This window comes from Phacochoerus africanus, chromosome 7 (assembly GCF_016906955.1).
Source record: "Phacochoerus africanus isolate WHEZ1 chromosome 7, ROS_Pafr_v1, whole genome shotgun sequence".
Classification (NCBI taxonomy): domain Eukaryota; kingdom Metazoa; phylum Chordata; class Mammalia; order Artiodactyla; family Suidae; genus Phacochoerus; species Phacochoerus africanus.
This window is the reverse complement of record NC_062550.1, coordinates 32284892-32300048: the sequence shown is the minus strand read 5'-3', so window position 1 is coordinate 32300048 and position 15157 is coordinate 32284892. Positions and strand designations below refer to the sequence as shown.

General features: G+C 39.9%; 1 protein-coding gene across 1 annotated transcript in view; it reads right to left on the bottom strand.

Annotated features, from left to right (window-relative positions):
- SRGAP1 (SLIT-ROBO Rho GTPase activating protein 1) overlaps positions 1-15157 on the bottom strand; it is a 305344-nt gene that overhangs the window by 40864 nt on the left and 249323 nt on the right. The window contains exons 11-14 of the mRNA XM_047787114.1: positions 9635-9662; positions 5682-5784; positions 2009-2069; positions 1470-1547 (exon numbers count right to left, since the gene is read on the bottom strand). Of these exons, the coding sequence (XP_047643070.1) occupies positions 1470-1547; positions 2009-2069; positions 5682-5784; positions 9635-9662 (270 nt within the window). The remainder of the gene's footprint in view (positions 1-1469; positions 1548-2008; positions 2070-5681; positions 5785-9634; positions 9663-15157) is intronic.

Genomic DNA, 15157 nt, shown 5'->3' with positions numbered 1-15157 from the left:
TTCCCCCCTCTCAAGGCAGTTTATTTTCAGGGACCTGTGGTTCCTTTTTCTCTGCTTCTAGGGCAGGAAACCATTGAACACAAATTCACCCACATATTTTTTTTTCCCGCTGTGAGAAAGCCTCATCCAAAGAGATCACAAACAAAAAACAAATATCAGGGGAGTTTCCAAGGAAAAATAATTAAGAATTTTGCTTGTGGTAGTTGGCGCAGACCCTGATGCTCTACTACATTTCAATTTATCATGATGATGGTCCATGTACGAGATTTGGCACAATCAGCTGTTGAGAGGGGAGGCTGCTCTTCTACACATCGTATCAGTCAGAGGTTTGGAACCAGAAAAACAGTCTGGCTCCGAATTTACCTCTTCAATCAAAGTTCAAACTTTCAAGGGTTCTGTGCCAAGTCTGGGTCAGGGCAAAAGGGACCAAGAGCTCACCCTGTCTCTAAGCCCTGACAACCCTCCCTCCGTATCCTTGGCTTGACTTCTAGGCAGAGGAGGGAAGGTGCAGACGTATCCATAGGGAGACACAATACAAATCATTATAATTGGAGAGCATTACTAGCTAAGAGCCACCACTCAAGACTCAGGCCCTTTCATGGATCAAACCCAATTCTCACATAGTCCTGGAATTTTGCAGATGAAGAAACCGAGGCCAAAGAAAGAGAGGAGTAACCTGACCCAAATCACACAGTAAATGAAAGAGTATGATTTGATTCTAGGTCTGCCTGATGTGAATGTGTAGGATTTTGCTAATTATAATGTGCTAATGAACAGTTTAGGAGGGTTTATTTGACAGGCAAATGGGGACAAGGGTAGGGTACCAACTAAGGTCACAGGGGAAGGTCTGAGGATGCTAACGAGAGGAAAGAGAGTTCCTGACAAAGGAAACAGACATCCAGCTGGGATGAGTCACTTCAAGCACCTGCTAATGGAGGCCCAGGGCTGTTCTTGCTACTCTTCTCAAACCTTTTCATGAGTTACCTTTGACAATATGCTGCGGATTATCAATGCCAATCCTAAATCAGAATTCAAAATTCATATGCTTTTCATACTAATGACTGTGGGACCTGGTATCTAGCACAAGAACTCTGCTCAGTAGTCTGGGATAACTTACATGGGGAAAGAATCTGAGAAAGCGTAGCTACGCGTATATGTATCACTGAATCACTTTGCTGTACGGTAGAAATTAACACAACATGGTGAATCATTGTAAACTGTACTTCAATGACGTTTTAAAAAATGAAAAACAAAACAAAATTCCCATGCTTTTCTAGACTTGGTAACAAAGGCTTATGATTTTTGGCTTCATTTCTCAGCCATTCTAAATAGATTCTTAACTCCACACGCAAAACAAAGTTAATGTAGAGAAAGGTTTTGACGATGTAGAGAGTGAGTACGCCGCTTCATGCTACAGAAAATGATGACTGTTTAACAAGGTTTGCTTATAAGTATAGACAGGCAATTACCTCTCTCAAATGAATTTTTAATATCATTGACTTCCACCTGGGAACCGGACACTCTGAAGATGCCCTGATGCTGAAGACCTACAGAGAACAGAAGGAAAAGAGCATGAAAGATGCCATCACATCTTCCAGGTCCCCCTTTTCCCAATGAGTAAGGATTAAAAGCAAAGACAGGAGTTCCCGCTGTAGCTCAGTGGTTAATGAATCCGACTAGGAACCATGAGGCTGAGAGTTCGATCCCTGGCCTTGCTCAGTGGGTTAAGGATCCAGCGTTGCCGTGTGCTATGGTGTAGGTTACAGACATGGCTCAGATCCCGAGTTGCTGTGGCTCTGGCGTAGGCCAGCGACTACAGCTCTGATTAGACCCTTAGCCTGGGAACCTCCAAATGCCGAGGGAAGTGGCCCTAGAAAAAGCAAAAAAAGGACAAAAATAAATAAATAAATAAATAAATAAATAAATAAATAAATAAAAGGAAAGACACATGTACTCAGACTCCTGGTAATTACTTTTTAAAATAAGAATACCATAGTTTAGGGCTTACCATAGAGATTGATGAACCGAATACAGCTTTCCACAATGAGGGGGATGACCTGCCCCGAGTCCTGGGTAAAGAGATGGAAACCAGTTAACGGCGAAGGAGAGGCACACACCATCCATAATAATAAAGCTCATGGTTTAACCCTAATGAAGGAGTGATTTTTACGCTTTCAGATGATCATTTCCAAATACACCTCCTTTAAACCATTCCACAAGGACCAAGCATAAAGTTACAGGTAACCGAAGGTATGTTTCAGTTCTGGGGCAAACCAAATGAGATACGTTGAAGGCAATCGTGTTTCATCGCACTCTGCTGTGCCCAATGATGTCACAGCTGGGACATGTCTTCTACTCTCTTCCGTGGTATGTAGGCTCATATACCAAAATGAATATGTAAATCACTCATGTTTGAAAAGGTTACTTATACAAGTAATTAATCTGATGGACCTAAAATGAACTCTGTGTGGTATAACCATAGCATCCTAGGACTGACTGTACTAGTCACCAAAGACAACCATTCAGCCATCGGATCCTCTTTGCAGCCAAAGGGACACCATCTACTGACAGTTATAAAATGGCTCACATGTTTCCAGATGCATTACAGAACTGCTTTATAGCTTCTCATAATGTGTCACGTATTTATTTAGTTTGCATCAGAACTTACACATCCTTATAGATTTTTCATTATTTTTTTTTTTTTGTGAGAGAAAATAACGGCATCCATGTACACCCCATTAAAATTGCGTGTTCTTGGGAAGCAGCATTTCTTGGCTTTCTTTCCCCACATCTTGTAACATAGTGCACTGCACTGAACAAATGTGAGTTCTGGAAATGTCTGAAGAAATGTACAGGATGACAAATGAGATGAAGGGGTTGCTGAGGTCACTGTTAAATATATATCAATGCCATGCACTCCATGTAGTTAAAGAAGGTTACTGACTATGGAGTTATTTTTCATGTTCTTTTAAAACTCTGCTTTTTTAGGAATTAGAGCTTTAAAGGAAACGTGGAGTTTCAACATGACTAGTGGAAATCAGGTACTAATTCAGGAGGGATTGGGTTCTGAAACACGAGAAGAATTTGGTGGTCTCTGTATATTAGAACAATTCAGAATCCACTAACCTTTCCAATTAAGCAACGGGGGAAGGAGTGGGAATAATGCAGTTCGGCAATAAAACTTTTCACTATTCCTAGAATGGGTAATATACTTTGGGAGGCATAGTTTCATTTTAGGTTTGAAGACAATCTAATCAGCGTATAAACCAGTTAATGGTTCAATTACCTCTGGAGCCTGCATTAAGTTTCTCCAATTAGTCAATTTGTTTTAGGAGTGTAAACTTTATTAATTTCTTAAAGAAGGTCCTTGAGAATAAAAAAGCTTTTCAGTGTGGACTAGTTAGCTCAAGAATAGCCATTAATTACATTAAAACTTACTGAGTATGAAAGGGGATTTTTCTTTAAAATCCAAGCCTGTTTTAACTGACATAACCCTTATATGAACAATCCCTATAACACTGTAATCTAAAAGGGCCACAGATATTTAAATGTAAATGACAGAGGGAGAATATTAGTTTGCAATTCGGCTGAGTATAAAAACAAAAAGAAATACAAGGAATAAAAGGTTATTAAAAGGAAAATGTTTGCATGAAGAAAGTTCTAAATAAAAATGTCTTCGGTTTTTGTATTATTTTTAAACAAATTCATCTTTACATTTACTCAGGTAATTGCTAACCTTTTAGCTATTATCAGTATTTCATTCAGATATAATGAATTTTGGAGTCAAAAAGTAATGAATGTTCATGTTTTAATTTCACGGATGCCAGATGCTTTGGTAGAAAATATTTCACGAGAACTGAAGCAATGGGCTATGTTCCACCAACTCTCTGAACAAATCCCTGTGTCTCCCCATGGGAAACTGAGGAAACGTGCTTTTGTCCTTGCTATCTCAAAGTGCCCTGACCGAGCACTTTTCATTCGTGTAGAGAGCTCGGTAACTGCTGCTTCACTGCTGGGGCCAAAGAATCCATATTAAAGAATCTGGGATGAGGAGGCGCTCACATAAGTGAATTGTCCATGATAATTGGTTTACTCCTCCTTTCGGGCCTAAATTTGGTTTCCTTTAACTGTTCTTGATGAAAAATCTTTTAAAAATATAATATGTGCTTTCCTATCATCTTAAGCAGTCATTCTTATACTGGGTTATCAAATAGAAAGGAATCATACACTTGCTTGAGCTCTTCCATATTCTCTTTCCCTGCCAGGCCATCAGCTGTACAGCTCAATGCTTTCATTTCATCCTTCCCTTCTCTCCATCTAATTGGCCCCTGCTTGTAAGCCCTGGGCTGGGAAACTAGATAATCAAATTTGACAATAATTTTATATTAAATTAGAGCCAATAAGGCTCTTCTGGGTTTAGGGCTAATGGCAATGGATTCGTGATTGCTCTTTAGTTTATCCAGTGGCTTTTCACCCAATTCCAGGGTTAGGGCTCACTTTTAAGGTTGCCAGAGGCCTTTAATCTATGTATGTACATATGTACGTATGCATGTATTCATGTGTGTGTGTGTGTGTGTATATATATATCTGTTCATACACATGCATGCACGCAATACATTTTTTTAACCATTCGTGCACATACTCAATAAAAGATGTCTTTAAAGAAAGTAAGACATCTGTCTATAACATAGCACTAAGGTATGTGTTTTCCTACATAAATTTAGTCTTCGGAAACACTGCATCCCATGCCACGAAATGTTAGCTATGAGAGAGCAAGTTCTCTTTTTTGTAGAAGAGGGTCCAAAATTCAGTATTAAATATGCATTTGGTATTTAACGTTGACTTTTCTTACTAAAAGCCCCTGACCCAAATTTGGTATGTCTGCCAAGTATACAATGTAAAAACTAAGAGTTTATCCAGCTTTGCTAAAGGACTACTCCTCTTTAATCACTGTTTGCTTTCTATAACTCTTTTCTAAGGAAAGCCTATTTATAAACCTGTCTAATTTCCAAGTGCAAACACTTTTCTTTTAATGACCTTCAAACATCTAATTAAAGCCAAGCATGACTGTGATTTGAAAATGGGATCGAAGGTGAGAGAGGCTATGCACTCACTTCCCTTGAGCACTTTTACCTGGTGTCTCGCGTGGGAATTCCTTCGTCCTCGGCTAGAAGCATTGTCAGAAATACAGGATGAAAAAGGACACAGAGTAAACACAGCAGAGATACAAGATACAGACCACAGGGTCTTACAATTTATCCAATATAATGAATTCCTCAAGTCACGAGAAATCTAAACTTATGGTGCTTCAGAGCTAGCCTGACAACAGACTTGAAAGGCATACTTTGTGCCATCTCCTTGGCATGAAGAGAAACAAAACATTTTATCAGGTAGCTCTTTTCCTTTTTTGCACAAATTGTGGCTTTTTTTTTTTTTTTTTTAAGAAAGAGGGCTTTCTCTTTTGCTGGTATAATAATGCCCACATTTATTCCCTCTTCTGAAGGCACTCAAACCAAATATTCTTTCCTCTCTGACTTCAGGAAATATTATATTGATTTTCTGGGAAAGCGAAGAGCCCCAGGACAGACTTGGACATAATGACCTGCCTCCTTTTATGAGAGGCTGAGACCATTATAGTAAGAAGCGTGGAGATCAGCCACCCAGATGGCTGGTGCCAGTACCTTGATGAATGTTTCCAAATCCCCATTAAACAACTTAGCATTATACTGTGAGCGGGGTCTGGACTTCCTGTGTTTCTGGGGCTTAGGGGGAACATTTGGAGGCCTAAGGGAGGGAATATAATTACTGAGCATGGCAGAAATCAAACAATCAATGAAACACCCATAGGTCACAAAAAAACTACCAAACACAGGAATTCTTGGGTTCCCTCCCCACCCCCACCCATGGAGGAAACCAGTACTTCCCCTTTTCCGTTGATTTCCTTCTACTTATGTGTCAAAACCCAAACCAGCTTTTCAATAAGGCTGCTCTTTTCTTGCATGTCATAGCTGACATTTGCTTGCCAGTTTGTTTTAAAAACAGTAAGCGTTGCCCAATGGAATTGCGAGCTGTTTGGCCAAGACTTACAAACCAAGGTTTGTGTTATTCAGCTTACAAGTCACACAGCAGACATGACAGACTGTAAAAACTAGGGCTCTGACAGATCCCAGTAGGAGAAATTGAATATAATATTTTTAGGTACAACATAATTCCTCAATGCAAATAACATCACATCTGCCCAATATCCTTCAGGTATTTACGGAATTTTATTTTATGCAAAGGCAACTCTTCATGGGTCACAAATGAAAAACAGAGTTTTGTTTCAAGGGTATTTCAGAAGGCAGTGGGTCCAGGCTCACATGAGTCGTCATTTCTTTAAAACAAACTAGCTCATCGCCTCACCTATTTGTAGAGCACCCGTGTAGACCATTTGCGATGTACCTGTTTACTCTGTGCTGGAACCTCCGCATCTCCAGTCTGCTCTGATGGATGTCAGTCTCTCTAGCATATGCATGTCCAATGTACCATGGACTATATTTGAAACCTTGCATCATCTTGCTCTGTAACCGGAGAAGGGAGCCCCTTCCATCCTTTCCCTTTAGAGCAAAGAGGGCCAGGATTATGTGACTCAACTTCTACAACTGTGCTGAAAGGAGTACATGGAAGGAGTCCCAAGACCTCTCTCTGGACGTTCCAATGTAAACTCCTTAATTAGAAGGCTGGTAGGAGGGAGTACACGGCACTTGGAAATCAGGTAAAATCTCGTATTCAGCTGCCACCTCTCTGGGAAGAATTGCCTTTTTCAGTTCATTAAAGTTCAGAAAGACCAGTTTAGAAACAACAGCCCAAGAGTTTACATGGATACCTGGCTAACTTCATAAGATATTACTACAAGCAATCAAGAGAGGGAGGGGAACAAACTTGCTGATATAGCCTTTGCTAGCAAATTCTGAGATTCTCCTGGCGGGTGGGCTCACACGACCAATGGGGTGTACGGCAAGCAACACCTGAGGTGCCACAGTGCTTGAGAGGTTAAAAGGAGCCTTTGCAAGTGTCGAGAAGCAAATATGGAAAATTCCACCAAGCAGCAAGTCATTATCTGCCACAGCTGACATTTCTGAAATTGCTCTTATACACTGAATTCTGTGCCACTCACAGAGGAAAGGATCTGGTGGGTATAAACAAACAAAACAACAGCCCACCAAGGACATGTGCTTGATTTCAGCACTCTTTTCATTATTTTATAACTGTTTTAAAATAGAGACCTTATTTTTCTTCAGGTATGGTGAGGCCAGCAGAAGAAAACCATCACTGAAAAGATCATTTGCTATTTACAGTTCCCATGAGGAGAGGGAATGCCACTACACGGAGGGCCACGTGGGGAGGCACCAGGGTCACCAGCCAGTAGGCAGAGGGAGTGAGGATCGAGGGAAAAGGTGGGCAAGAGCCTTTTTTGTGGTTCCCATGGGAAGGAACAGGCAAGGCAGAATAGATTGAGGATTGGCTACTTTGAGTAATTCTGGTGAGCTCTGGGGCGTGGAAGCCATCCCTAGCTATCTGGAACCTGGCCTTTGTGTGGCTGGGGAAGGGGAACAGTGGCCTGAGTGTGAAGACTTGATAAAGGAAGTGGCTAAGAGGATGGGCTCAGGATGAGTTGCTCTGTATACAAAAGGCGCACTTGTAAACAACCCTTTACTATCTCTAGGTAGTGACTAACCCTCTAAGAGGCAGTCCCTCCCGGGTTAGCAAGGCCCCAAGATAGCGAGGCATCAAATATAGAAACTAGAAAATGTGGTTATTTCTATGAGGTCCAAAAGAACTTCGCATTGGATGCTAACTGGAGCAGCTGATAAAGCTGAGGGGATAGGAATATAGGCTTGTTTGGTTTGGTTACTGATTCGTGGGACAAGTAAATCTTGCAGCTGGAGCCAAAGCCCTGAGTGGCACCTGATAATTATTTCTGCATTGCTGAGAGATGCAGAGTAACTCCTGGCTGGGGCTAATGAAGGTATGTCTTTTGAGTCTTCTTCCAAAAAAGCCTGAAAATTGCCTCTTCTGACACATCAACGATAAGGGAAATGTGAAGATTCTAAAGCTGTGAGAGGGATTACAGATGAAAATAAACTGCCTGAGGAGTTCCCACTATGGTGTCTCGGCAGCACCATGACATAGGTTCGATCCCCGGCCTGGCACAGTCGGTTTAAGGATCCAGCATTGGGCAGCTGCATGTAGGTCACAACTGCAGCTTGGATCTGCTTCCTGGCCTGGGACCTCCATATGCCATGGGGCAGCCAATAAACAAACAAACAAACTGCTTATTAAAGTACTTCCCATGGCAGGGGGACTTGGCAGGCAGACTGGCGTGCTGACGGTTCCGGCTCTACCATGTACACATCGGGTGCACAGACTCAACATTCCTTCAACATTCGAACTGTACAACTCGTTGTGGTTACATGCCTGCTACACAACTTCTGGATAATGTGGCTTCCTATGCAGAATGCCAACATGGATGAGAGGAAGTACCAGTCAGGATAATGTGAATATCAAATCTGTCTGGCAACTATAGCTCTCATTCCAAATGTATATATTTGCACTCCTTTTTAAAATAAAAATCTTTAAAAAATGCCTGACATTAATTATAATTTAGAAATAACAGGTAAAATAATTGACAGTGCAAAGGGACACTATATGTGAAAAAGCTACATGATATTACTATTCAGGAGTAATTCCTTCTTTGTTACTAACATAGGGAAGAAAAACCCCAGGATTTTTGCAAAGTTTAGACAAGTCAGTAGCTGCATCTTTCTAGCTGGTTCACCAAGAAGTAAGGGGGGCTTCTTTTCAATTTATTTAGGAACATTATAGAACCTTAAAAAACAACTTGCCAATTATTGCAACAGAAACACCAGTGCTATAAATGCCTAGAATCTCAAAAAGAACTCCACTTTAAAAATGGAAAATCTTGCTGTCAATTAGAATAATTTCTGGCTGTGGCACAAATGTTGACATAGAAAAATAAAAGTTGTCATAAACTTTCCCCAACCTAAACCAGAAAGGCCTTTCCTTCTCAGCAGCAGCTTCAAAATCCTTCCAAGAATTAAAAAAAGCGGAAAAAAAAGACAGCAAAAAAGAAAACGCAATATGGTTCTAGGAACTAAAAGTTAAATTTTTAAAGTAAACCAAACAGTTGCAAAGCTAAAGTCTGAAGAATACTCACAATAGCTCTAGTTTTTATATGACATATGGGAAAGCAGGAGCAAGAAGTAACCAATCAGATACAGTAGATATGCATGTAATATTGCTTGTTAATTAAATTATCAAAAATCTTATTAGACTCTTTCTAGAAACTTAAAAGTGTTTTGGATTAGATAAACCAAACCTATCCATTTTTTTTTTTCCGCAAACTGTGGCTGCTCATTAAAGAGCTTTACAATTCCATTGGGAAACTCTTCTATCTGCCAGAGCAAATTTGCTTTTGTGAGAAGCCCAAACACTTCATGTTACTGTTTTGCCAAGCTGAACTATCTTCTGTGTTCATTAACAAAATATGTTCATTCTTGCAGCATTTAAATAGTTGCTTCCCATTAAAAAGAGAGTAAGACACAATATGAGTTATGAAGAACTATTTTCCTACCTTGTAGTCATATATTCAGCTTTGTGACCTGTAGGGAAAAAAAATTAAAGTAAGCGAATCAAATGGAATCAGTGCAATGCATTTGGCAATCTTTTGTCCCTTATTTTAAGATGCAGAGTTTATAAGAACTTACACATTTATGGTGGAGACCATGAAGACAACATATAGACAAAAAAATTCAAAGTAAATATTTCACAAAACCTGGAGTTCCCACTGTGGCACGATGGGATGGTTGGTGTCTCGGGAGCACTGGGTCGCAGGTTTGATCCCTGGCTCACTTAACAGTCGGTTAAGGATCCTGCGTTGCCACAGCTGTGGTTTAGGTCCTGACTGTGGCTGAGATCTGATCCCTGGCCTGGGAACTCCATCTGCTGCAGGGCGACCAAAAATGAAAAAAGCAAAAACAAAAAAACCTATACATAAAATTTTATACATTCTATGGATTAGAGAAACACATGTCTCTTGGCAATTTGAGGCAGGGAGTTTTCTTTATTATTATTTTTTAAAATAAGAAATAGCTGCTTGATCTTAACCATAAATTCAAAGATGAAATATAAGTAAAACACACCCAAGATTTGAATGTTAGTTACTGTGACGTGATAGATATTTGTGGGAGAGAAGTGGACAGGTCAAGCAGGGTTAAGAAAACTCAATTTCCTTTAGATTAAATTGGTGTTCTTTCTATAATATGAGATCAGGGAGAGAAGTTGCATTTTACAATCGGAAGTGACATTAGCAGATATTAAAGTACAAGGACATTAAATTTTGCTACAGTCCACCAACTTGTAAGCTAAAAGACTTTCATAGAACTCTCTGTATTTAAAACATGAGGTTCTTACACATTTGGGCTTCGTGGCTTGCTGTTAAATAATAGCTCTGTATTTTTGCGTTGCTGCAAGCCATTTGGAAGGGGGAAAAAAAAAAAAAAAGACCCATGACCCAGGATTATCCTGTTCTTTATAAAAATACTTATTCTGACTACTCTTAAAATTTTACTTATTAAGAAGTGAATTATTTTTTCATGCCCAGCTCTATTTCATGTCCATAGAGTAAAAGGGAAAACCAAAATATAAGATGCTAAGATGCTAACGATAAAATGCAAAGATGCTAATTACTTAGAAATGAAATGCTTCATAACTTTGAAATGATTGAACTCGAGCTAATTTCAAGCCTGAATGTGTTTATGGTTGATGTCCCTTCTTTCCTCCCTCCTTCTTTCCTTCTTCCTTCCTTCCTTCCTCCTTCCAGAGTCGAACCACGTGTGCGACCTACACCACAGCTCAGGGCAATGCCAGATCCCCAACCCACTGAGCAAGGCCAGGGATTGAACCTGCACCCTCGTGGACACTAGTCGGGTCTGTAACCCACTGAGCCACGACGGGAACTCCCTGTTCTTTCTTATATTTAGGGTGGAGCAGTGGTGAGGGGTGTGGGAGAGTTGAACCATTCAGCTGGTCTGTTTGCAAAATGAGGATATGGTCCTGAAACAGCCTGAAAGTACAGCTGGCAGAGAAGGGTCATGTTGCTGCACAAACAGGTGAGACCCGCCCATCAACATCACAATGCAGTGATTCAGGCTCCTAGGGCAAGGCCAATACAACAATCATAGTGAGAGCTGGTTTGCTGGGAATGGCAAATGAACACTTTCAGGCTGCCACTGAGTCTTTCACTCTATCATCTGCTTTTGAATAACAAGTTACAGAACGTATTTGACCAGTATCTATTTACTAAACAAGGGGCAACTGTTCACATGAAAGAACTCCTTTCTCGACACAGATCCAGGCCACTGTGAGTCTTGGTAGAATCAGTCCTTGGCCATGACGTAGAGGTGGGGTCGGGAAAAAGGAGAAGAATCTGATTTTTCCTCTGCTACCCAATTCTATCTATTGTTGAACTGTAAGTCCCTTCTTTTGGCTGGCCTTTTGCTACTGTGGGAGATAAGGAAAAAGAGACAGTGGAGAGAGAACTCCAGAATTTATCGCTACTTCTAAGTGGGAGAGAAGGTCTCTTGGAAAGGGGAGAGGGCAGACGATGAGCTGAGCAATGTCTTATGGGATATCCTTCAGTGAAAGTTGGCTACACAGGGTGGATGCCCAGAGAGAAGATAGGGCTGGAGTGTAAGATTTAAGAGTTGCTACCTTTTAGGGGCCATGGGAGCTAGCTGAGATCCCCCAGGGTGAGTGAGTAGAGTGAATAAAGGACTGAGAGCAGAGAAAATAGCCAGCTTGGGCTGGACCGTCTTCTGTCATAATACTGCATACTTTAATCACACCATCAACGTATGACATAAAATACACGTATTAGAAACAACAAGAAAAAGAGCAATGATGTCTAACATTCATTTGACACTGTTCTAAGCACTTTTTATATAGTGACTCACGACTTTCACAACTTTATCAAGTAAGCGGCATTACTATTTTTATTTTACAAAAGAGACTGAGCATACAGAGGGCAAGTGACTTGCTCGGGGTAACGCTGTTCCTATGTGTGTGTGTGTGTGGGGGGGTCTGGCGTGAGGGCCCAGGTTTGTTTTCATTCTAGACCTGAGTTCTCAAGAAATCTATCATAAACATGGGTCTTCCCCACCCCCAGCAAATACTCTGCAAGATCCTAGAAGACAGGTAGGGATGATGGCTTACACATCTTCTGCCTCATAAGGCTAAAGCTAAATATAAAATACTGAAGATGTAATAAATTATTAAACAAATTTAATACCTATAAAATTAAATAGAATCACAGAGGTTAATAACTTTCAAGTGATTCAGTGATAAAGATGCTAATAATTCCTTAGAAATGAAATGCTTCATAACTTTGAAATTTTGCTCTTTTTATTTAAATAGTGAGATATCGAGAATATCTCAAATATTCCTGAGATTTAGAAAAAAGATCATATATCAAATGGCTTAAAGTCATTCTGCTCCATCCATCCATGGTTAATAGTATTTGATAAAAAATTAAAAACCTATAAAAGATACATTTTGATTAATGAATCAAGAGCAAGCTTTGCAAGAACTATCATTCATGGTATAACCGCCACCACCACATCCATCGTTTTTTTCTGCTAATAGTACCGAGTGTGTCTTAACTGATGAATGAGGTTTTATTTTTTAATCAGCATCATCATTAATAGATCAATAACACACAAGCTTAGAAGATTCTGCTTCCCAGAGAAATGTGAAAGCTTCCAGTGGTCTGACGATTAGATTTCAATCACTTTCTCTGGAAGGCTACTTAATTATTAAAAACAACAGAAGACTCCTCTTCCCACCCCAATGCAAACCATTTGGAAGAAGAAAAAAAAAAAAGACCCATGACCCAGGATTATCTTGTTCTTGATACAAACACTTATTCTGACTACTCTTAAAATTTTACTTACTAATTAAGAAATGAATTATTTTTTCATGCCCAGCTCTATTTTATGTCCGCAGAGTAAAAGGGAAAACCAAAATATAATTTGATAGCAATGTGAATCCCCAAACTAGAGAAAATATTTAAAATGGACTCAGCTCAGACTGAATGGAGGCACCCTGGATTTTGTCCCTAATGAATGATTGGGACTCCGGGCATGACTTTCCAGCACTTTTTCTTCCTTAAAAATACCAACAACCGTGGTGAGCTTTTCTAAAAAATATAATTAGTCACAATCAGCTTCTTCTCTGTTGAAAATGTACTTGTGTTCTTACTCAAAGACAGAATGGATGGGTTGAGGATAATCTAATTCTTTTGTCAGAAACCGTATGCCCAGGGCTTGAAACAACATAACGTGGAATTCAGCTTCCAATGTTAGATTTGCTGGGTTTAGCAAAAACTGCACTGATATTTACACCCCCTTAACTCCAAACGCTGCCTGTAAAGACACCAATGTGAACATCTAGGCTCATTACTCAAAAAGAAAAAGAAAAAAATGTCCATGCTTCGGTTTTATAGACATATAGCTCATTTACCGTGCTCGATTTAACGTCTTCAATTTAAAGACAAAGATGTCACAAAATGATATCATGGTGGTGCTGAAGGATGAAGACAATAATGATGATGGCTTTGGTCTTAATTCATTATGTGTTTCGTTCTATCTCAATGGTTCTCAAAGGTCTGGAATTCTGAATTTCGGCAGTGCCACTTTAAGAGACCCATCTAGTTGCTTGGCGATGTTGTAAATCAAAGGACTTACTGGGCCGCTGGTAACCTGCCAAAAGCGAGCAGTAAGACAGGCCAAACACATGTCTGTAGTTACAGTTTCAGCTGTGTACGATCAACTGCTAAATCCCTGAGTTAGGCTCTATTTGTTTTACTATGAAGGGAGTTTTTGTAGCAATGAGCCTCGTATAACTCAGAGATATGATTTCTATATAAAAGGTCAGGACTGTCCTCAAACACATGGTTTAATTCTGTGCTGCTATCCTTATTTAGCTAAACTCAAGAGTTGGATCTCTTTGTAAGCGTTCACCATTGGATACTCTCACTAGCAGAGGCACCATAAACTTTCCTGGTCTCCTTTTGTATAAGCCTATTAATGTGAACAGGGCTTGCTTGGAAAGCCAGCAGGCTCACAGTGGCTGAGCTAAAAGGTGGGGCATGCCCTCTATGCTTAGCTTTTCAATGGGCGAAGCTGCCAGCACCAAGCCCAGGCAGTGACCAACAACTGGTGTGCTGCCAAGCCTGCATGTGGGGCAGGGCCAGGGAGCAGGGAGGTCTGCTGGCACCACATGAGAACCATCCAGTTTCTCATGCAGAATAAATCCAATCTGGAGAACACCTCGTATATCTGAATACAACCTGTGTGACTAGGACAAAGGGAACCACTGAAAGAAATTAAAAGATAAAGAAATCCTGTACAACCACTCCTGAAAACAGTATGGCAGTTCCTTAAAAAACTAAAAAGAGAACTACCAGCAATCTCATTCCTGGGTATATATCTGGACAAAACTATTATAATTCAAAAAGATACAGACACCTGTATGTTCATAGCAAAACTACTCACAATAGCCAAGACATGGAAACAACCTAAATGTCCACTGACAGATGAATGGATTCAGAAAATGTGGTATGTATACACAATGGAATACTACTCAGTCATAAAAAAGAATGAAATAATTCCATTTGCAGCAACATGAATGCAACTAGAGATTCTCATACTAAGTGAAGTAAGTCAAAAAGAGAAATGGTTCCACTTCTATGTGGAATCTAGGCATAAATGAATCTACCTACAAAACAGAAACAGACTCACAGAGAATAGACTTGTGGTTGCCAAGGGGGAGAGAGGAGGGTGTGGGATGGGTTTGGTAGATGTGAACTATTATATTTAGAATGGATAAACAATAAGGTCCTATTGCACAGCACAGGGAATACTATCTACCTCTTGGGGCAGACCATGATGGAGAATTTTATTTATTTATATATATATATATAAAAACACACACAAATTGGCACAACACTGTAAATCAACTATAAGCCAATAAAAAATTAAAAAAGAAACACTGGAATAGAGTTCACAAGGTACAATATTTTTACACAGTTCAGCAGTTA